This window comes from Mustela erminea, chromosome 14, assembly GCF_009829155.1.
Source record: "Mustela erminea isolate mMusErm1 chromosome 14, mMusErm1.Pri, whole genome shotgun sequence".
Lineage (NCBI taxonomy): Eukaryota > Metazoa > Chordata > Mammalia > Carnivora > Mustelidae > Mustela > Mustela erminea.
In genome coordinates this window covers 63,415,843-63,439,810 of record NC_045627.1, presented here as the reverse complement: position 1 = coordinate 63,439,810, position 23,968 = coordinate 63,415,843, and the positions used below count along the sequence as shown (strand labels likewise).

Sequence of the window (23,968 nt, the reverse complement as noted above, 5' to 3'; positions counted from 1 at the left end):
TGAATGGGGAACCACACATTCTTTTTTGTGTGTAAAGTCCTTGGAATCCAGCAGTATTTTATACCTACGGCTCATGGGTTTGGGCGAGCCACGTTTCATGTGCTCGGCAGCCGCCTGTGGCTGCTGGCTCCCAGGTGGGACAGCAAAGGTCCAGCAGATCAACCTGAACCTCTCTGCCCAGTTTTGAGAACATGGACTTGCGTGGCCAGTGGTGCTCCCATGGCCTGCACACAACCACGGGACTAGCTCAGCTGCTTCTTCACTGTCCCTTGAATGCACCTGCCTACTTGCCTTCCACATGCCTGTTCATCAGTGTCCCTCCTCCTATTCCTTCCTCACTCTTAAACGCCTGGTACGTTCTCCAGCAACATAGTGCTTAAAAGTAAGAGCCATACGAATTCATAATCACCTGGGTCACTACAGCTTAACCTACATTTCTTCTCCCTAGCTAGATTTTAATCTCCTCTTAAAGCAGAGGATAGGTTTATATTTCCTTAGAGTAGCCTGTAGTATCTAGAACCATTAATAATGCTAATAAATACGTATCGACTCGTTCACTGAGGAAATCAAACCACTGCTCAAAAGGCAGTGTGTTTTTATTCTCTCTTTATCACTGTAGCTACAAGCATTTCTGAGCAATTGCTTGAGTTCAAATAGTCTTCTCTTACATGTGGCCAGTTAAGAACTCATGCAGCCACTAAATTACAAAGGAAATGGAGATCTGTTTATCTTGGGAATAACCAGAAGCAAGTGTGCCCTTCTGGACACTTTGACTTTGCAGCCAACGTGTTCAGAAGTTAACCTTCAACCAGGGTGCTGTCTCTCCTATGATTTTATGACGTTCATTCTCCAAAATACCATCCTGCAATTTAGGGATTCTGCCACCAGATGGTGATGGGGCATCTTGGTCACAGTTACACAATCAAGACCGTAAGACAGCTGCCAAATAGTCTAATAATGATATTTACAAAACACAATTTTTAAAAATTCATAAGGATGCTTTGGTGCCTCCATTCATAATTCATTAACTATGATTAATCACGGCTTCAATAGCTCTCCCAGATAATCATGAGACACCCCTTTCTATCTAAGTTGGTAACTAATCTGGAAGTCAAATTATTCCTGGACTTGATAATTGTTCTGGAACTTCAGTCTGTTGGACATGAAAAACCCTTGCAAAATCTTCCTGCAGCCCCTCACAGGGGCTTGGGCTGTGAGATCACCCCCCTCGCACAGTTCTTTATGCTGTGGTTACTTGTTTATCCTCTCTGCTCCCCCTCCCCCCAGCATGGAGGCTCTAGAAAGGCAAGAACTTAAGGTCTTGTTCACCACAGTCTCCTGTCAATGCCGAGACAAGCACAGGGCAGGCCTGCGGTCAGTACTGTTGAGCACTTACTCACACTGTGACTTTCAAGTTCTTTCCCCACAAACCAAGTGACAAGGACTACAAACCAATGAGAGCTGACATAGTAAAGCTTCTCCACTCCCATTTTTTCCTACCTCCACTGCTGAGGAAGGCCTGCAATGAGAGGGCCTCCGGGGAACCACAGGCTTCAGTTTTCTTTACCTTCCTTGTCATACAGGATTTGTTAAGTGTCTCCAGTCATTATAGACCCATGGGTATTGCTGGGTTAGTTCCCAAAGTCACTTCTCCTTGGGGCTCCTTCCGCTCTGATTTCCCACAACTCTCCCTAAAGCCTAGGGATTTGAGGGCTTGGACTCTGGAGACAGAGACCCAACTCTGAAGCTTGGCTCTGCCACTCACCAGCCCTGGGGCCTCAGACTCCTCAAGCTCCAATGTCTTCATCTCTAAAATGGGAATGACAGTAGGACCTACCTCACAGGGCGGTGGTAACACTAAGTGGATCAATCAGACAAAGGAACCACAGAGCACATGCACAGAGTACCCCACAAACAGTTATCCCACCCCGCCCTCCAGGCTCAGCTCCAGCCTCTGTTAACTTTCCATCCTTAGTTTTAGCTCAGGGTGTCTGCAAGGTTCTGGAACACAGAAAACCAGCCAGCGCACACTGCTATCAAATGATCAGAGCTTGTGTTCTGAACAGAAGAAGAGGACCTCCTCCCACCTTTGTGAATGATACATCTCTCGTAATCCAGCCTGCAATTTACCAAGTGAACTCATTGGGTGTTTTGTTGGACTTGGAGAAATGGGGCTCACTCCTGATCTCCCCCGCCCAAGCATGTAATGGTTTGCAGAATGCTAGCAAACAAAACAAATCAAACAAAACCTATCAAAGCAAGCAAAGGAAGAAACTCTAGAACGTTTCTGTGCAATCCCAATCCCAATGAGAAGTATGAAGAAAGAGCTCCCTTCCTCTTTAACTACAAGGTGTAAGCATCGCTGCTTCTCTCTCCGACCTGTGCCAAGTGATGCTCTACCAGCCCCGTGACGGCTAAGGGGAGGACAGTTACACAAACGGTTAGTGGTTAACCCACATGCCAAATTGCACTGGAGCAGTAAGATGTAGAAATACACCATTGTACGTCAAACCATAGCACAATTTCTTCTAGACACTTGGTTTATTAATCACCCGCAAATTTATCTTGAAAAAACAAAGCAATCTGGTGCCAATGGCAGGGGATCCAAAGGAAACAGTTCCGCTGGCAACTTGTCTCAGGCAAGCTAACGCCTTTTTGTTCTGTGCCTCAGTTTCCCCACCCACGAAATGGGGACCAGGATATCATAAACAAATGACAAATAATGAATAGTCATGAAGCTAACTGAAAACAGGGCCCTTATAAAGCCCGGGAACGATGAGCAGCCAGCGTTCTCGGGGAGCAGGGGGCACGGGGAGGCGCATTCCAACCCGCTGGCTGGCTGGCTGGCATGGGGACGGTCCCCCGGGGGAGTTACCTTCACAAACTGCACGTCGCTCAGGATGTGCACTGAGTAGTCAGGAGTGTACAGGTTGTTGTTGCTGCCGTACAGCTGGGTGTTGCTGCCCCCAAAGTCACTGCGCTCGCGGTTTGGAGACTCGGAGCGGTTCAAGCCGCTGCAGCGAGAAGGGGACCGGTTTACTGCAGATGGTGGGGGAGAGGCCGGGGGACAAAAGGCAAGGACAGGTGGGCAGGGAGGCAAGAGAGGGGGATGGAAAGACAGAGACGAGGGGAGAGAGAGAGAGGTGTTTACTGAGGGCCGGAGGGACTTCTGGGCAACACTAACCCCAGGTGCTAGACCCAGGCCCACACTGTTCACAGCGGAGGCTCAGGGCTCGGCTCTGCTCAGGCCCCTCCAGCTCCCCATACCCTGCACCTGGGAGGAGCTGGGCAGAGGCGGTCCGCAGCCTCTCTCAGTTCGGGTCTTTGGACTAATGTCAGAGATGAGGACCATGCTGTGGGTGTGGGTATAGCTCCGCCTGAGCGAGAGACCTCTGCCAGGATCTCAACTCTGCTCACAAGCCTCGTTGTTCAGAAAGGCGAACGCCTTAGGTCTGAAGTCACAGACGACTGATCCTTGTGGTGATGAGCATGTTAGCAGGGATCACTCAGGTCTGCCCTAACACTGGCAGGACCCTGGACATGCAGAGGCCCACAAACTATATGGGTACCGATTTGAGTCACATGAAGAAACTGTTAAAATTCGCTCCATCCTTGTCCTTGACAATTATGCTGGCATAACTTGGAAGGCAAGGTCCAACTCCTTAGGATTTCTGTTAAAGCGGAAAACATGATACAGGGCTGTATGGGGACAAACAGCCCCTGACCTAGGGGCTTCCCAGTCCCCTTCCCCCGGGGTGGCTTAGAGGAGGAATTCCGGGGTTCCTCCATCTGAATTGTGGTTCAAGAGGCAGAACACAGGCTCCGGCCCCGTGAGTTCCTCACCCCACAGAAAGGGCTAGGACTGAGGAGGGCCAAAGTGGGGTCCTCTAAAGTGTGGGTCTAAGGCAGGACTCCATCTAGGCTTACACGAGAGCAGGGGATACTGGAATAATCCACAGGCATCCTAAATGTTCCGAGTCAGGGTTGGTTGGTTTGTTTTCCCATTTTCAAGAACCTTCTAGGGAAACTTCAATTAAGACCACGGCCCTTGGTTTCTAAAAGGATTATGTGAACTACCCTCCCTGGATCAATAGAAGAGAGGTTCTTCAGGTGACCCGAGCCTGATCTCAAGCACAGAATCAACGTGAGGGAGAGTGCCATCCCATGATTCCTTCCCCAGAGGGGGAGGGGCGTGCTGTGAGCTTCTCGGAACACAGACTGAGTTCAGGGGCTCCAGTGCGGAGTCTGGCTCCTCAGAAATTCCGCTCCTGTGCTTTCAGGGGAGAACCGTGGGAATTCAATCCTGTCTCAGTAGATAACGGTGCCACCAGTCAAGATAATTGATTAGCATCTATTTGGAGCGAGTCCTTGAGGGTTGATGGTGTGTTTAGCTGCAAGCTGTTACCGTTGTCTGGCAAACTACATAGTGGAAAGGGTAAAATAACAACAGGCAGCATCATTTTTCTCTTTAGAACCATAACAATCGCTACCTTGATAGGATTATAGAATTAAGGATTCTAATTCCAGTGTCCTCCTCTCCCGAAGTGCCCCTCACGTATACTCCATTACTTACGCCGGAAACCTGGGGGGGTGCCCCCAGACCCTTGCTGCTCCCCCAGCCCCATACCAGGCCTTCTCACCTCCACTGTGGACATAGGCCTGTTGGTCTCTATCTCTTTCCCCCCACCACGTCCCAATTCCCTGGACCCCTAAACTCCTTGCTTTGTCCCCAAAAGTCCCTCATGACCTGACTCCTGCTTTCCTGTCTGGTCTCATCTTGAGGACTCTCTTTCCCTCCCCTGCTTGCTCTGCTGCCCTCAATCATGCAAGTGTTCCCCCACTTCTTCAGAAGATGCCATTTCTCCTGCCCACCTCCCTCTACCTCCCCAGCTAAGACCTTGGTCATCAGGTCTCAGCCGAAGCTGAAAGCTACCCTCTCTGAAGACTTCGGCTGTCCTAAGATTTCCCTGTTTTCTTCTATCACTGTCCCTTGTTCATTCCTTCAATGTACTTTTCACAAGTTTTAATTCATTATGTGTTTGTACTTGTGACATCTACTCAATTCAATGCTAAATTCCACGAGGACAGAGGTCTTGTGTTTTCTGGTCATTGTGGTCCACTCAGTATCTAGCACTATGCCTGGCCTAGAGTAGGTGCTCAATAAAAATGTAGAGAATGAATGAATCAAAACTTAAGCATCCCTTAAAGAGTTTTAATGTAGAACCTAAATTTTGTTTAAAAAAAGATTTCAGAGCTCTCAAAGCATCCTGGATGGGAAAGCCTTGCCTTTCCAACTTAAAATCATCCTGGGGAAGCTGACTTCTCCAAGAAACTAAGGGCAAAGAGAAGGACACTCCAACATTGTGGCTGGACAGAGTCAGAGAGTGTGCAGTGAGACTCAAGGGCACCAAGAGGCCTCGGGCTTTGGTACAGTAACTTGAGGAGAAGCCACAGGGAAAACCAGGACTTTGTTTACCTAAAGCACGTGAAACTGGGGATCCTGGCCTCAGGTCTCTAGGGCCCTACTTCTCCACTGGGAGATGGAGGGCCAGACCCTCTTCCACAGTGACCAAGGACTGAAGCCAGTGACGGTGCCATGGAGAACAGAGTGAAGCACCCAGGCGACTGTAAATGGCAGCAGTACTGGGCAGAAGAACATGCGTTTCACTTCTAGTTCTGGTCCCTTGAAAACAAGCTGGTGCGTTCTTGGCTTGGCTAGACCCTTTGTGGTCTTCTGAGGTGGTGGCTGCCAAGTAAATCAATGGCACTTCCTCAGGGTAACAGCTGTGGAAAAGGGGGGCAGGCAGTTCTGCTGGAGGGTGACTTCTTTGTCATGTGAGTAGAATCTGGACCACCATAACCTGACCTGGTGGGTCTTGTCCTCAGCGCAGTTTGGAACCATCGAAGGGAGTATAAGTAGGGCCTGGGAAATAACCATCTCTCCCTGACAACCCTCCAGGGTTTTGCCTGGTGGGACATGTGCTACATATACCCCATGTGTCCTGTTCCACCTTGTCATCCCTTATATCACAATCCCAGGCATATGCCAGGAGGATGGCAGGGAGACAAGGCTCTCTTATCTACTAGACCACTTTCAGCCATAGAAGGCTCTGCCTGAATCACTTCCACACTCTGTTGGAAACAGAGGCCACAAACGCCTCCCCATCCCACCCAGAGCTTTGGTCCCCACCGGCATGCCACTCTGCTGTCATTCCCAGGACCACACGTCAAATGCAAGTGACATCACTGTCGTGCTAGGAGGAGAAGTATTGTGTTCTGTTTTTTTCAAGTAAGAACAAAGCTATTGAAGGTTTATTCAGAATCCCAAAGGATTCCCAATACGAAAAGATACAACTGTCTTATAAAGGTCGGGCCTATAAAAGCAATTTTTCAAAGGAAAAAAAAAAAAAAAAAAGCCTCACTTCACAACAAAGGAAGTCCCAGCTCGTGTGAGTGTTGTGCAACATCAATGTTTTCATGTCCCGGAGCCTGACATTCCTCAATAGGTAGGATGCTGATGACTCGGCATTTTGGTAATTGTGCACATACACTCAGAGGTTTTTGAGCAAGGGAAATGGAAATGCTTTTAATAAAAAAGGAGAAGAAATCAGTAACAGACGAGTGTCCCAGCAGCATGGCAAACGAGTTCAAGTTGTATAATTCCCCTTGGCATTTCCTAAGAGCAGAGGCCCAGGCCGGGGGGAGTGAAGTGAAGAGGAAAATGTGAAACTACAGTCAAAGAGGTCTAAGAGGGGACAGATCCAACAGTGATCAAACTGACCACAGAATTCCTCACCAGGAGGTAGGCCACGCCGCGGACATATCCCTTTGTCCCCTCTTCCTCACATCGCACCCTTAAGCTAGCCCTGGAGACTGGGTGGTGGGAAGCCGGGTTTTCTTCTCTAGACTCCGAGGTGCTGTGGAGAAGCGTGATAGACCCCTTTCCTTCAGCCTCTGCGTAGTCAGGCTGCAAGGGATATCTGTCCTAGACGGCAAGTTGGAGATACTGAGGTTGGGCGGAGAAGATCCTGGGGTACAATTGGGTGTGGGGCGGGAGAGGGGGTGGAAGAGGATTTGACACTCTAACTGGGGCTGAATGGAATCTCCTGTGCACTGATAGGCACGAGGTTCCCTGAACCTACACACAGCTCTGTGATGCTTGCCTCACTCATGACACCTGTACCTAGAGCAGAACCCATGATACAGGAGAATGCCCCACTTCCTATTTCAGTCTGGGGATTTGAAGGGAAAGTAGGGTTCAGCGGCTGCCTGCTTCTATCTTTTGGAGCATCAGTGAGGGACAAGAGGGAACAGCCCTCTCTCATCATAGTCACTGTGTCATGGGCCACCTGTGTTCTCCAAACTGGATGGGGGACCTTAATTACATAGGCCTATAAGAGTACAAACTAGGATTATTAAAATTCATCATTCTGGGGTAATATTCAACATCAGACAACCAAATGCCAAAAGCTCTCTGTCAAAGCTACAATGTGAACTCTGCAAATCAGCCCAAGTTAGGAGCCCAGATGAACTCGCTCACATTACACGGAGCTTTAATGGTTCCCAAATGTTTACGACACACAAGCCAACCCAAAGGAGTATTGCCACTTACCACATTTCACAAAGTAAAAGGATTATTTTTAGAGACTCCCTCTATATTCTGGGAGGAAACGGTCCCCATTGATCTCAAAGCACATTACAGATGTCATTTGAACACTGAAAAAGAATCACTGCTCCTGACCTCTTTCCTGCCTCTGTGCTTTTGTGGATTTGGAAGGACTGTCATGGGGAACTTGAAATCATCTCCACTGGGAAAAAAAAGGAATGAGTCTGGGGAGAGGGGATGATAACTGCAGTGGAGCTGTGAACTCTCAGTGGGTTGATCAGAAGGCTACTTTTTAAATGAAAGCACCTGCAAAGCTGGCTAATTACATCATACCCTGGAAGCAATGCAATGCACAAAACCACTCCTCTCTCCTTATTTCAAACTAAAGCTCAAATAGAAGGAAACTGCCTATGTATGGATAATGGTGGCAATCTTTGGTTCAGGGACTGATGGCCTCAATCCACAGAGACCACCATAATTCATTATCATGACTGCTTTCAAAATGCTAGTAAGTCACAGTCCTCTAGGGGGCACAAAATGCCCATGTTCAGAGGGGTAGCCAAGTCCAGGACAATAGAAGCAGGACCTAAGAAACTCAGATTCCATACATCACCCATCAAGACAAGGGCACTCCTTAATCCACATCACCTATTTTATCCGTCTCCCCATCCCTTCTCCTCTGGGAACCATCAGTTTGAGTCTGTTTCTTGGTTTGTCTCTCTTTCTTTTTTTCTTTGCTCATTTGTTCTGTTTCTAAAATGCCACGCGTCACTATATTGTATACCTGAAACTAAAAGAACGTTGTATGTTAACTATACTGGAATTTAAAACAACAAAAGAATTTTGCAATGTATACAATATATATTTATCAAATTATCACATACATCTTAAATTTACAGTTTTATATGTCAATTATGTCTCTATAAAACTGGAAACTTTGTTTTGTTTTGAGTATAGTTGACATACAGTGTTACATTGGTTTTCAGTTGTACCATTTAGTGATTTGACAAGCTACCCTCTATCCTATTACATCGCTATCAGTGTCACTGACTATTCCTTTTGCGTTGCTTTTTATTCCTGTGACTTATTCATTTCAAGTGAAAACTTTTTGTTAAAAATCAAAAAAGAATTGGAGAAATTAGAAAAAAAAATATAACAGTAAGGAAGAGAGAGATTTGGATTCCAGTCTTCATCCTTCACCTTCTCACTACACAGGTGATACTGCTGGATGGCTCAATGTTTTCAGAGGCTGTTTCCCTACTTATTGTTTTGCAATGTTAATTCCTTCCCATCTCCTGAGGTTGTTGTGGGGATCAAATGAAATGACTGGGTTCTTTTTAAACGTAAAGGCCCTATTAATTTCCAGGATTTCTCTCTCCTCTGTGTAAGATGGGGGCAAGATGTAATATAAGCAAATAATTGTATTTGGATCATAAATCAAGTATGGGGCCAGACAAAAGGAGTCCGAGTGAAAGGAGGTGGGGAGGAGAGAGTCAAAGGAGAAGGCAGGCATCCCCGTCCTTTCTTTCTTTTTTTTTTTAAATCCAAATTGGCAATGAAGAAGTCAAACTCTCTCTCTTCGCAGATGACATGATTCTTTATACGGAAAACCCAAAAGACTTCTCCCCCAAACTACTAGAACTCATACAGCAGTTGGCAGTGGCAGGATACAAAGTCAATGTACAGAAATCAGTGGCTTTCTTATACACTAACAATGAAAATATAGAAAGGGAAATTAGAGAATCGATTCCATTTACTGTAGCACCAAGAATCATAAGATACCAGGTGCCTGGGGGGCTCAGTGGGTTAAGCCGCTGCCTTTGGCTCGGGTCGTGGTCTCAGGGTCCTGGGATCAAGTCCCGAATTGGGCTCTCTGCTCAGCGGGGAGCCTGCTCCCCCCCCCCCTCTCTGCCTGCCTCTCTACTTGTGATCTCTCTCTGTAAAATAAATAAATAAAATCTTTAAAAAAAAATTCTTTAAAAAAAAAAAAAAGAAGAATCATAAGATACCTGGGAATAAACCTAACCAAAGAGGTAAAGGATCTGTACTTGAGGAACTACAGAACACTCATGAAAGAAATTGAAGAAGACACAAAAAGATGGAAGACCATTCCATGCTCTTGGATCAGAAGAATAAATGTTAAAATGTCTATACTGCCTAGAGCAATCTATACTTTTAATGCCATTCCAATCAAGATTTCACCAGTATTTTTCAAAGAGCTGGAGCAAATAATCCTAAAATTTGTATGGAATCAGAAGAGACCCCGAATTGCTAAGGAAATGTTGAAAACAAAAATAAAACTGGCGGCATCACGTTACCTGATTTCAAGCTTTACTACAAAGCTATGATCACCAAGACAGCATGGTACTAGCATAAAAACAGACACATAGACCAGTGGAACAGAGTAGAGAGCCCAGATATGGACCCTCAACTCTATGGTCAAATAATCTTTGACAAAGCAGAAAAAAATATACAGTGGAAAAAAGACAGTCTCTTCAATAAATGGTGCTGGGAAAATTGGACAGCTACACAAAGATAAACTCAAAATGGATAAAGGACCTCAACATGAGACAGGAATCAATCAGAATCCTAGAGGAGAACATAGGCAGTAACCTCTTCGATATCAGCCACAGCAACTTCTTTCAAGATATGTCTCCAAAGGCAAAGGAAACAAAAGCAAAAATGAACTTTTGGGACTTCATCAAGATCAAAAGCTCCCGCCCTTTCTTTTTTCCTGCTTTGTTCGTCACTGCTCCACTCTGCAAAGATAAAACAAGGGTGGGAAGAAGTTGGCCTGCTCTCTCAGCTTTGTGGCTCACTTATTTCTTGTTGGGTTGAAGACCCAGGCAATGGAAAATGAGGGGAAGATGGAAAGAGTTCTCTGGAGCAGCTGCCACCCACCAGGCTTGGATCAGAAGTTACAGCACCTCCTGGTGGGGGTGGGGCTGGGGGTGTCACACTGCAGGAACAAGTCACCTTCACCTTGGTCTGATGCTGGCTTACCATCAAGTTTTTCATAATAAATATCAATGAACTAGAATTAACCTTCCCTTAACTGGAGTTACAAAATTACAGAGAACTGGCTTGTCTGGTTCACTGAGGGTAATTTAAAAGGTAATGACATCCCTGCTTTGATCCTTCTGACTGAGTATCTTTTAAAAATGTAAGCCTTGCCTTTCGGCTGAAGCTTCATAGCTACTTTTCCTTCATGAAGATTCCCTGCATGTGAAGGATCTTGAAGGTCCATGATGTGGTCACTTCTCATTTTGCTGACAGGCAGGAGTAGACCAGTTAGCTGGTAGAAGGCACCAGCTTGGCACCCCACATGGACCGTGCTGGTCAGTAGTCATCATGAAAGCATGAGCTCTCACAAAGCAAGAAAGATTTTATTTCTTGGTGGAAAATCATTAAATGAGAGAGAAAACCTTGATGATATTTGAGAAAGTGATTAACTTGTCTTGTACAGATAAACATGGGAACCAGATGGTTTTTGATGGGAAAAATGTGATTTGGAAGAAACAGGAGTCAACATAAATTCTTCTGAAGCTGCAAACTTGGGGGTTTGAGGTCTCAGGACACAGCCTTTTTGAAAGTTGAGGGTCTACTGTACAGATAGCAAAACACAACTGAATTCTTGCTGGCTGAGGTCATGATGGGGTCTCAGAATCCTATTGTGGCACTAGGATAGGGAGACAGATGTGGGGTGGGGGTACAGGGAACTGGACGTGTTTTTACATTCTAACTTCAGGGAGGTTTAAGACAGAGATTCTTGGTTTGCTCATTACTTGTTTCATGAGCCTGAGAGAGCATCCTCTAGACATGGAAACAATACAAACACTTCATCAATTATTTAGACTGATTACATTCTCCTCAACCCTTGGGTTACTCTGTAGTTCTATGAGGAGCTGCCTGACCCAGTTAAAAAGAAATCCAGCAACTTTCATACAATTAACAACAGAGGATAAACCTAATGAAAAGTTGTTTTGAAATTCTTACACATATTCTTTGTATGAGTAAGGCCAGAGAGAATATGGTCACCAGAGAGCAACATTACAGGGGAAGATGAGGCTGGGTTAGTTAGTGGTCAGCTAAAGGCAGAGGCCACAGAGAATGAATGGTGGAGGGAAAATAGGTAGCAGTAAGGGGTGGTACTCTGTTGGTTCTTTCTAGTCCTCTCCTGCTGCACTCCTCATCCCTCCATTCTGCAGCGAGACAAATGATGAGGAAGAATTCACACCAGCTCTCACTCTACCATCTCTCCCCGCAGGAGCTAAATTCACAAGTGACACCACTGACTCAGCAACGCCTGGGCCTTGTGTGCCAGGGAGTGTTATCTGTGCGATGGGCTACGCCTTAGTCCTGGCAGTGCCTGTGGGAGACACTAGTTCCCTCGCAGGACAGCGACAGAGACCAATGGCCTCTTGCACACCCCACTGACTCTACGGAGACCCGACACACCCACGCATGTTTACCTGGGGAGCCCGCCAGAGAGTCCCCTCTGCTGAAGGCGAAGGTACGGGACACAGAGACGGGCACTAAAGAGTCAAGGGCCAAGGATTTGTGAGTTGCAAAAGGGAAGATAAACAGAAAAGGAGAAAGACAAAAGAGCAAAGTGTGTGAGTCAGTCTGTTCTTGAGTTTTCACAACGTCACATTTCTCTGCAAAAAGGAATCTTGCCTCTGAGAACAGGGAAATTGCAAATCCTCTCAAAGTCACCCTCCAGAAACCCAAACGTAAAACGGCCTTGGCTGAAAGTCTTTCCGGAAAGATGCGCAGTAATCTTGGAGGGGATTCGACCTTCCGATGACAAGAGCAAGAAGGGTCCCTTGCGGGGTGCGGACGTGTGTCTACAGCATTCTCCGTGAGCCCACAAATAGGCTGGGGGTCCCGCACCGCCTCGCCCCCGGCTCTCCCCCACTGCCCGCGGGCTCTGCGCGCCTGCGCCGCGGCTCCAAGCAGAGCGCATGCTCCAGCCAGCGGCGGCCGGAAGAAGCCTGCCTCAGCCTCCCAGCAGCTCTTCGGTGCTCCCAGTGCCGGGCGCCAACTGTGCATTGCCGGATCAAGCGGTGTTTCTGTCTGGGAAATCTGTCTTCCTCCCTCTTATCCAGTTGTTCAGAGTGTCCCTTCCCTGGGGACTAAATGAAGTCAGTCTGTAGAGGACAGCGCACCGAAACCGGCAACTTCTGTGGTCTTACCTGCCGTGCCAGGTGACTGTACTGAGTTTACGCGCGCCAGGTAGCGGGGGAGATTTATACCTACCTGACTGATAATCATTCGGTCTGACACCAGATGTCAAAGAATATTGGAATGGGCTCCCACTGTGAGACGTACCGGGATAAGAAACCCCACAGTCTCAAGAAGCATCCTAGAGTTTCTTGGGGTGCAAATGAAATGTATACCCCACCAAACAGGGAGGAGACAGCCTCTCCCTGCTTGCATTGCCCCGTGGGCTTGAAGAAACTCAAGCCTGGTTTCTTCAGAGTTCCCAGGCTCACTGTGATCCTCCTAGAGTCCCTGGCAATCAGATCCAAGAGAGACGAGACAGTGCTGGCTGTGTTCCCTTTACCCTGCACAGGAAAACCAGGTGACTTACTCATAATCTCAAATTCGACTTTGAGGCTAGGTCCCAGGGCTAGTGTTCTGACGAACCCCTCATCCCATTTCTCTCTCTCAAAGGCTAATAAAACTATAGGCTGGCTTCCAGGACAAGGGTAGTTGGCCAGACCCAGACCCTAAAAGAATTCACTCCCTTATGCTCTCCTTTGACTGCAGGCTGAGGTTCGCTGCTGTTGAGTGATGCTGGGCAGCTAGACCCTGGGGTGGGGGTGCACCCAGGCATAACTGTGGGATGTGGCAGCCTTGGCCCATATTTCACACTGTACTTTGCTAAGTGGGGAGCGCTTGTGGGGGATGATGGAAAATGTGTGCACACCCCTACTGGTTAATTCGATTTCTTTCTCCTTCTGAAGATTATAAAGATGTTCAGAAGTGAGGGGAGGGAAAAGTTTAATGCTCCTTTTTAGTTAACCAGTTTTGAAGGAGAGATCAGTATTACAAGTTTATGCCTGTCTCACTGATAAAATGGAAGGAGATATGGATAGAAAGAACTAGAGACAGGAAAGAAGGAAGGAAGGGAGGAAACCAGGTAACAACTTCCCAAGATTTTTAAAATAATTTTCTTTTCAAAGAAAAAAGATCATCCATATTACGTGGGCTGGGGAGTCTCATGTAGCTCTTTGTCCCCCTATCTTTTGGTCTTCTGAAAGAGCCAGAACAGGGCCAAATGTCTGGGTAACATTTAGAATCCTAGGAATTAACCCACCCTAAGCAAGCCCTTATGTGATGGATGGAAATCTCCTTTAGAGAAACAAGATTTTCCTAGTCCTATAGCTCACCCCTCTCCCATTCAGAGTTCTTATTCTAAGATGATGATGCTTCCTTCCTCAACCTTGCTTGAGATCTGTTGGCTTATATAAGTGTCATATGTACCAGGGCTTTACTTTTATTGACCTTCTGTTCATGTTGGGCCATGCCTTGGGTATGGACAGATACTTCAACTTCATTTCAGCCTTCTGCTCGGCTAAGGTATAAATTACACTGTAAACCATTCCACTGTTTCTACATGGAAATTACATTCTGGAACGTGATGGGTCTCAAATCAATTTCTTTGTGCTTTGTGAACTAGCCAGGACATGGGAATGCATCTGGGTAGTCATCCACTTGCTGGGTAATTTGGAGCAAGTCAATTCTTTAATTTCTTTGTGTTAAAATGGTATCTACCTTTCCTGTGCCAGCGATTGTGAGATCAAGCTTTAGGATCTTCTGGTAAATCCCAATAGAAAGCCCTCCGTAAAAATCTTTTTTATGATGAGAGAAAACACCCCATTTGGCATGAAAATGGCCACCGCAGTAAACATGAACAGCTGAAAGCAACGCAAAATTCAGACCCGTGAACCAAAAAGAAATCTAGAGAAATAATTTGTTCTGGATCACGCTTACATCCCAATAAACACCATCCCTTCTAAGCGCAAGTACAATATCCCCACACAGGAAACAGCAAGAAGGTAGAGCACAGAAGGGGCAGAACAAACCAGCCATGAGCCCTGTGGCAACCGCCAGCACTAGCATGCACAGCCAACTGGCAGCCAGCTCTCCACCAGCTGAGACGTGTAACGAGGAAAGAGAAGCAGGTAAGCAACATACCATGGCAGCCTGGGACCCACATCCTAAGACCTTGTGGGCATTTCCTACGGTACGGTAATGTAATACAGTAATGACAGACCTATGTCAGGTAAAGTAAAGGCCAGTGGGTGATGCAGAGAAGTAAAGGCTGAACCTGCATCAGAGCACCCAATCACCAGCCTGCATTTCCCAGCAGGTGACAATAAATGGGGTCCCCTCCCCTCACCACTTCCCTCCCTGCCATTTGTCCCTTGCACACAAGCAGAGAAGCAGCAGGAAACATTCCAAACACAGAAACGAGGCACCTGTGGTCTGTAGGTACCTGGCAGGAGGCAGTGTTCCTGGCAGAACATTACAAAGAGGTTGCCAACATTTGGGTTAGCCCCAGCCCAGCCTCAAAGTGCTCGGTCCAGGTCCCCAGAGTGGGCTGAGACAAGACTACGATGGGGACAGGTGGGAGAGAGGTTTGAGAGATACATACGAAAGACTGAGGATCCAGCCAGGCTTCCAACCTTCCGCACATCGTTATCTAAGGACAGAAGGATGCAGTTGAGAACGCACACCTCCTTAAGGGAATGCCCCCTCCTCCACCACACCCGCAGCACCAATGAACTCTGCAAAAACCAGGCAATCAAATGGAAGTGTAAAAAGCAAAATAAACTTGTCTTTTCATACAGAAAAATACCACTATCCACTCCTGACACTTGATAACACTGCAGTTTACCACGGACTTCCATGAAGAGACTCTCCGATTAAGAAAGGACTCTGACACCCATTTTACGGAGGAGGAAACTAAAGTCTAGGGAGTTAAATGGCTTGTATAGAGAGTCCCTAAGAGGAGTCAGGACTTGAACCCAGATGTTCTCTTCCACCATATCCCACTGCTTCCCCAAGAAGCTCTGGCTTAGGGACTGGAATACCTGAGCAAGCAGTGGTCATGATGGCTGGGACTCCATAGTAGGTGAAAGCTCCGTTCTCGAAGCGAAGGCCTTCCTTGCCAACCTCCACTTCCACTTTACCCTGGGGAAAGAAGGAAGTGTGCAAGGGCGTGTGTGAGCACTTCCAGTGCTATTATTGACTACAACTCCAAGCACTTTTGTATGGTAACAAACAGGTGGACTTAAGTTCTTATCATAGGGAAATGTGAAGTCTGTCTAGATCCATTTCAAAAATAGAACCTTTGACTTCAGCAGTATGTTAGTTGCTTCGTTCATAGAGGAGTGTCCTGTCCTGGCTAACCAACTCTCTTTGCATGCTCTGATGGCCCTTCCGTGATGAATGTCCTGGCCCCAGCTAGCCCCTGGCCCCATAAACTGTCCCACTGGTTGAGAGAAAATCTGATTCTGTGCAGAGCTTGTGTATTTCATTACCGGGAATAATGATTGCTAATGGCTAGCATGTAGCGTGTATCTGCGGGCCTGGTACTGTGTTCTGTGCACTGCAAGGATTCTCACTCACTCAGTCCTACCACCCTATGGGGCCCATACTGCTTTTTTCCCCAGCTTCTAGGTGAATCAATTTGAGGCTCAGAGGGTCACATACCTTGGTAAAGGTTAGTTAGAACGCGGCAACACTGGCATTTTAAAGCCAGATCTTTCCCATTGCTGAACCTACACTCTTGCCACTACCTTTCAGTCCCTCCGACTTTTATTTGAAAATGGCTACATTTACATGAAGCATAAGCATATAACTCATAAGGTTATATGAGTTCATGACGTTATATAAACAATGGAATAGGACTCTTGTTGATTTTCAGCAGTGAAGACTGTGACTCCATTTTGGAGAAAGGAAAGGAGAAAGGAGGCTCTGTGTTAGGATGGGTGTGAGGCATTACAGGGTCAGAGCAGACAGGCTGTAGGTGGACAGTAAGCACAAAGAGGCCACTTCTAAGGTCACTGAGCTTAATTAAGATTTTAAGGCAATCACTGTATTTAGGGTTTGTAAAATTCTGTTGAGAAGTGATGGGTAATAGTGACAGAGCTAATGGTAGAGCCGGGCCAGGGAGCCAGCAGCATCACAAGCTAGAACCACATGTCACGTGTATTTACAACAGTTCTATCCAGGCATCCAGGGTGGAAGGCACTGGGACTTATGTGAGCACCGGGAAGATGCTACACCTCTTTCATTCAGTCATCTGTTCCCTCCCTGGTCTCTTAAGGAGGAGAAGATTCGAGTGACTGCAAAGGCTGAATTGTGGCAGTGAGAGTAGATGTGTTCCACGCACTCCCAGAGCAAGGAGCGGGTGGGAGTCACCAGATATGGTGAGACGCCAGCATGACAGACACGAGACAGGCCTGCAGGTTGTGAGGCATGGACCGTCGCATTCCTGGGCAAGTCTGAGCAGATAAGGGGGCTTTGGGATTCTGCAGGATGACAGTTTTGGAAGTGTAGTCTCAGAACCCCTCTGTTGGAAAAGTCCCCCACCCCACCATAAACACTGCTGACCGGTCAGACTAACTGCCATCAAGATCCCAAGATCCCACCACTCTCGGGACAGTGGCCAGTCACACCTGGCCCTTCTGCGGGTCAAGGACAAATGCCCACCCCACCTAGCCCTGCCCCGAGGTAGCACGCTGAGGCTTCCAACCTGGCTGAGAAGGCCCAGCCCTTCCTCTCTGTCCAGCCTGGAGATGCCCTCGTCCCACCCTTGGAGGATCTCTAACTCTCCCACTCACCTGCAGAAGCAGCACGAAGTAGTCCACGGGGCGGTTGCGCTGGTAGAGGTAGTGTTCTGGGGCTTTCTTGTTTTTCTCATCAAACTTCAGCTCCTGGATCACATTGGGGTGTTTGAGGAGCCGGAGCAGGATCTTCTCCGAAAGGTACAGAGATTTAAAGGGCTCCACTTCTAGGGGAGATAGGGAGGCACGACGGATTAGCAGCCATGGGAGTCGGATGGGCAAACCAGGCACGTGTCTATAGCCCCCTCCATTCATGCTCTGGGGCACCGAGCCAGCAGGGCTCTAATGAGTCTCAGGTGGAGTGGGGGGTTGTGCACCTCAGCTTCTCCCCATGCCCTCTGGGGATATGTGTCCCTGTGCTGGCACCCTGGAGAAGACAGGTCACCATTTTGGAAATGTCACTTTTGCTATTAATTTTCTTCTTGATGTTATTTAAAGTTGAGTGTGGCCTAAAAAAGAAGGCAGTTTTGCCACGTGCAACAACATGGATGAACCTGGAGAGCATTATGCTAAATGAAGTGAGCCAGACACGTAAGGACAAATATGTATGATACCACCTCTATGATGAGTCTAAAATAGTCACGCTGTGGGCGCCTCAGTGGCTCAGACGGTGGGTATCTGACTCTTTATTTTGGCTCAGGTCATGATCTCAGGGTTGTGAGACTGAACTCCTCATTGGGCTCTACAATGGGCCTGGAGCCTCCTTAAGATTCTTTCCCTCTCCTTCTGCCCCTCCCCACCTTGTGCGCACTCTCTCTCAAAAAAAATTTTTTTTTTTTAAGATTTATCTATTTATTTATTTATTTGACACAGAGAGAAAGAGCACAAGCAGGGCATCACCAGGCAGAGGGAGAAGCAGGATCCCCGCTGAGCAGGGAGCCCAATGCGGGACTCAATCCCAGGACCCCGGGATCATGACCTGAGACGTTCAACCAACTGAGCCACCCAGGCGTCCCTCTCTCAAAAAAAAAAATTTAAAAGTATGAAACAAGTCAGTCAAACTCAGAGAGGCAGAGAGTAGCACCCCAGTTAGGCAGGGCTAGTGGGAGGGGGACATGGGCGAGGTACTGGTCAAAGGGGGCAAAATTTCAGTTATGCAGGATGAGTGAGTCCTGGAGATCTCCTGCATAGCTTAGTGCCTGTAATTAGCAACAGTGTACTGTATATGCAAAATTTTGCTAAGATGGTAGATCTTCTGTTAACAGAGGAAAAACAGTAATAAAGAAAGAGGGTGGGAGGAAACTTAGAGGTGATGGATATGCTTATGGCAGCTTAGCTCCAAACTCCTCAAGTCATATATGATAAATACGTACCGCTTTTCATATGTCAATCTTACCTCAATGAAATGGCTCATGAAGAAAAAAAGCAATGGTAAGAGGAGCACGGATAAGCAAGGCATGTGAACAACAAAGGCTTTATTGCTATCATCAAATGAAACACAGAGAATTTAATCTTATTGGTATGACATGTATCTGTTAAATAAAATGAAATTCCAAGTTAATACAGAGTTAATTACTTAAGTGATACATTCCCCAAAATGTGAAGCCTTGTGGTATCACATTTTCATATTAACAGATATTATTATGTTATATTATTATGTTATGTCATGTTATGAACAGACACAGCTGTTTTGCTGTGACAGGCAGCCAGTAGTTAAATCTGTAATTAGGACTAGAAAACATGTTGAAAACTATTTTCAAGAAGCTCCAATTTAGGGGTGCCTAGGTGGCTCAGTGGGTTAAAGCCTCGGCCTTCGGCTCAGGTCATGATCTCAGGGTCCTGGGATTGAGCCCCGCATCGGGATCTCTGCTCAGCGGGAAGCCTGCTTCCCCCTCTCTTTGCCTGCCTCTCTGCCTACTTGTGATCTCTGTCTGTCAAATAAATAAATAAAATCTTAGAAAAAAAAAGAAACTCCAATTTAAAATTTTCTACTTCTTAGCACCTTGAATAGTCCTAGCACTCCTAACACACTCAATAAATAGATGTTGGACTAACTGACAATTGAACTTAGTCATGGGTGTTACTGTTCCAAGTCAGCACCTTAATTGGGCCTGGGTGAGAAGACGAGAAGGTTCAAAGACAAATAGTACCTTCTTTATAAGAAGGGGAAGTTTGTATTTGGATCTTCATTTTTTTTTCCCCCCCTAAAGATTCCAAGATTCACAATTGACTTCTGTATTTTAAGAACGTGTATAGCTGGGGTGCCTGGGTGGCTCAGTGGGTAAGCCTCTGCCTTTGGCTCAGGTCATGATCTCAGGGTCCTGGCACTGAGCCCCACATCAGGCTCTCTGCTCTGCAGGGAGCCTGCTTCCCCTTCTCTCTCTGCCTGCCTCTCTGCCTACTTGTGATCTCTCTCTCTGTCAAATAAATAACTGAAAAATCTTAAATAAGAAAAGAAAAGTCACTTTTTGGGGCACCTGGGTGGCTCAGTGGGTAAAAGCCTCTGCCTTCGGCTCAGGTCATGATCCCAGGGTTCTGGGATCGAGCCCCACATTGGCCTTTGCTCATTGGGGAGCCTGTTTCCCCCTCTCTTTGCCTGCCTTTCTGCCTACTTATGATCTGTCTCTCTCTGTCAAGTAAATAAATAAAATCTTAAAAAAAGAACAAAAACAAAAAACAACTTGTATAGCTCACAAGCCTATCTGGTCCAGGGAGGGTACCAACCCCAGGCCTCCTTGCTGGGTAGGACAAGGCCTTTCCTTCCTCAGTAAATCCTTGGGGGATTATGTTATGTCATGTTATGAACAGCTCTAACAAGATGGAGCTCGGCCTCAGGCTCCTGCCAGAAGGCAAGGGGAGGACGGGAAGAGAGCAGCAGTGGTTTCTTTAGCTCTTTCCTTGAGTAGAAGAGAGGAAAGCAGAGCTGAGTTGTACTCACTTCAGTCCTAGAAGATCAGGCCTGGGGCTGAATAGGACAGTATGTGGCCTCCTGGGGCCCAATCTACAGCATCCCCTCTCCCTGGAGCAGTGGTTCTCCATCTCTGCTGTGCACTGGAATTAGGTTGCGAGGTACTAATGTGATTGGTGTGTGGGTTTCACCTTCCAGATTCTGCTTTCCTTGTCTGGGGAGGAGACGCAGACAGGGGATGGGGGGCAGAGTCATACCTGTGGCCATGAAGCGGTGTGTGGCCAGCAGAAGCTGGGGAGAGATCTTCACCCTCATCTCCGAGTCAGAAAGCTTGAATAGGGAGAAGTCGTGCCGCTTCCTCTCCCTGTGTGGAACCCTCTGCTTTTTCCGGTTGTCAGCTACAGGGTCACAAATTGGAGATACCAGAATCAGTCTTCCCACAGTCATATGGGAGATAGATTCTTTGGGATCCCATGGATTTCTGCGACATGTCGTGAGGTGACCTCACGACTTCTCTTTCCCAGGGAGCAGAAGGATGCTACTAAGGGGTAGAAGGTGGGAGATGCTGCCAGGTCTCAGGGCTATTTACACTGAGGTGGTGTGGAATGGAAGAGGGGAAAGGCTAGCCTGGTGCCCCTGAGGGCAGGTTTCTGGTGGTGGCTCCCCTCCTTACCAGCTGTGAGACCTCTCTGGGCATCAGAGTGTGTGCTCATTTTCATCTACACAATGAGGTTCATAAGTAGCGATAAATGCTTGTCCCCTGTGGTTATTCTGAGACTCCGAGCAGAACCACCTGTGAAGGGCCTACAAAATGGCATTCGTGCATGAGGGACTAGCTTTCTCAGCATCAGGGGAGCTGGCGGAGCCCAGGAGGTTTCCGCCTCTTGCCCTTCTCCTGTCCCCAGAGCTGGGTTCACCAGGTCTCTTCCTGCTGATTTAAACCACACCCTGGGCAGTATCTGAGGCATGTCACCCAAGGAACCTGGGTGGTCACCTCCTCTTCCACTCACAATTCTCCTGCTTCAACCCTAGCCTTGCCCCAGGCAGAGGACTGGGGAAAAAATCTAGGGAAGAAGAAAGGAATGGGCACAGCCTGTAACTTACAAAGTCGGGTTCTCTAGGCGGGGGCCCTCAGGCAGAACCTAGGGGAACTTTAGATGGCCTGAGATACTGATGAAGAAAATCTGCCCTTTCCAATTTAACTTTTTCTCCCTTCTTTTTTTAAAGCTTGTTCTAAAAAAAATACTTTCTTATGGGTAGAGGGAATGTTTTCCTTGGTCGGGTGTCTTTTGCTTTCCCTTAGTTTTGAATAAGATTTTGAAACATCTTGCCTACTTCACAGTGATAAGGGGAGCAGAGAAAGGATTTGGGTTTTCTCCAGACTTGGCCTGGAGACAAACAGGGCTGGGGGGAATTTCAGTGCAGACTGAGTGGACACAGTGGACACTGAGGGGAATGAATCCTAGGAACAAGGAACTGGGCCCCTAGAATCTGGCTCCCTGGTAGTCTCCTTCTCGTTTTGGAGCTTACCTCAGCCCCACTGTTTGGGTTTCCCTCTAGAAGACAGAAGGTGCCCTTCTATGGTACTGAGGTCTTATGGGTCTGTCTTGGACTCTGAGCTGCTGCTTTAACACCCCTTTTGCTCAGGTAGCAACAGTGGCAAGAGGCAGACCCAGCTGTCCTGTGGGTCAGGGTCAAGTGAGAAGAAACACCGTATTCCTGGCTCCTTGGCCTTCTCACAGCTCTTACGGAATCGGAATCATACCAGCAGCTTATTTATAAGGGCAGGAAAGCCCTAATCCTCTCCTTCAGAAAGAGGATTGCTCAGCAAGAGAGCAGCAGATACTTGTGTGGGATCAATTCTTTTGCTCTCACTGGTGAGCAGCCCTCTGCTTTATAGGACATGTTTGCCTAAATATCCCCTCTCCCTCCTCTACCAGAATGCCACTTAACATTTAATCATTGGAGAACCATTCCTCATTTCCCTCTTCATTCCTATTATTTTAATGGGAATTAAGGTGGTTAAATGCTGGAGGGGGAGCACATTTATTTATTTATTTATTTATTTTAAATTTTTTCAGTATTCCAAGATTCATTGAGAGCATGCTTATTTAGACTACCATCACGACTATCAGCCATGACCAGTGTGGTAGTGTGACTGCCTTCCCCAACAGACCTACTGAGATAGATGGGAATTCTAAATCAGAGCGTGGGCAGAGTTGGGGTGAAGGAAGTGGGGGTGGGGTGTAGAGGTTAACCCCTGTTTGAAGAAATTGGGCCTGGCCAGGATATCAGAGCAATACCAGATACTGTGACACTCTTACTGTATTTTGTCAGGGCCTGATCCATCTTTGGGGTTTGATCTCTTCTAAAGAGATGGCAGTCTTTCTGCATCACTCACTGCCTTCCAGCATTCAAGTTCTTTGTACTGGGAACTGGCTTCTGAATGGCTGCTTCTAGCAAACTAAGGACAGGGGTCTTGATGGAATGAGTTATCTGAGGTAGGGAAAAGGGACTGCTGTCTCAAGAAGTGAAATTCAGAGGAGGAAACACTTCCTGGCCTAGGGACTCCCATAGATTTAGATAACACTCTCCTCCCACAGACAAAGCAAGCCTTTGTAATGTTTGCAAGCAAAGCTTTGATAAGGCTCAGTAACTGAAAGCAGTCCCTGTCTGCGTAGAGTCCATATTGTTCTTGAGAGGGGGTGTGGCAGGAGGGCAGGGGTAGGAAGGGAGAATGAGAAACCCAGCTAGAGGGCTGGAAAAGTGTGAGGGAGAAGAGTAGCGTCAAAGAAGGAGGTATTTAAGGCTTTGGCTTAGGTTGTGTGTGGGCAGTCTCACGTCGGTCCCTGCGGCGCTGGTGCTGTGGTGTGGGCCGACTGTGAGGGCAACCCCAGGGACAGCTGGGGTCTGCGTTTAGATGGATGAAGAGACAAAACCAAAACAAACCAACACGGGTTGGGGGGAGCGAGGGAAACAAGGGCAGAGTGGCCACCTGAGGCACATTTACTCTCTTTTACTTCCTTTTCCATCCTAAGGCCAGGAGGTCTCCTTTTCACTCTTTGGCTTGGTTCCCACAGGTTCCCTCCTGACAAACATTTAGCTAGCAGGTTCTCAGTGACTCAGAGTGACTCAAGCCAGGGTATCTCGCCGTGCCAGCACCTAACATTTGGGGGCTGACTCAGTAATGCATCGGCTTGTCCCAACATCCTTTCACACAGTATGTCAAACTAAGCCAGCTCTGAGAATCTCAGAAGAAATGGGATGACCTTGGACAGGAGCCAAGGCCATGGACTTACTGTAGAGGTCAGTTTCATCCAGGATCTCCGACTTAATGATCTCCTCTATGATGTCCTCCAGGGTGACAATTCCCATCACCTCATAGAAGGGGTCTCCTTCTCCCTCATTGTTCACCCGCTGGACAATGGCCAGGTGAGATTTTCCTAGAGAACAAACCAAGTTCCAGTCAAGGATCTGGAATATTTTTAGAAATCTTTCCTTATGAGAAAATTATACAAAGTTGCTCTGTGGCTAATCTTGGGACTGAATTCATCTGAGGACCTACTTAATATATGAAGTTTGTGTATAAGCTCCTACAAATGCAAATCTTATGCTTTTTTAAAAATATATTTTATTTACTTATTTGAGAGCAAG

General features: G+C 47.1%; 1 protein-coding gene across 3 annotated transcripts in view; it reads right to left on the bottom strand.

Moving 5' to 3' along the window:
- Positions 1 to 23,968, bottom strand: part of CNNM1 (cyclin and CBS domain divalent metal cation transport mediator 1) — a 59,253-nt gene that overhangs the window by 10,961 nt on the left and 24,324 nt on the right. For 2 of the 3 annotated variants that reach the window (XM_032313274.1, XM_032313276.1), the window contains 7 exons: positions 23,614 to 23,757; positions 20,572 to 20,712; positions 17,464 to 17,633; positions 15,709 to 15,808; positions 15,270 to 15,317; positions 12,079 to 12,141; positions 2,876 to 3,039 (listed from right to left, as the gene is read on the bottom strand). In XM_032313274.1, coding sequence (XP_032169165.1) covers positions 2,876 to 3,039; positions 12,079 to 12,141; positions 15,270 to 15,317; positions 15,709 to 15,808; positions 17,464 to 17,633; positions 20,572 to 20,712; positions 23,614 to 23,757 — 830 coding nt within the window. The remainder of the gene's footprint in view (positions 1 to 2,875; positions 3,040 to 12,078; positions 12,142 to 15,269; positions 15,318 to 15,708; positions 15,809 to 17,463; positions 17,634 to 20,571; positions 20,713 to 23,613; positions 23,758 to 23,968) is intronic. The other variant, XM_032313275.1, reaches the window with a different exon arrangement.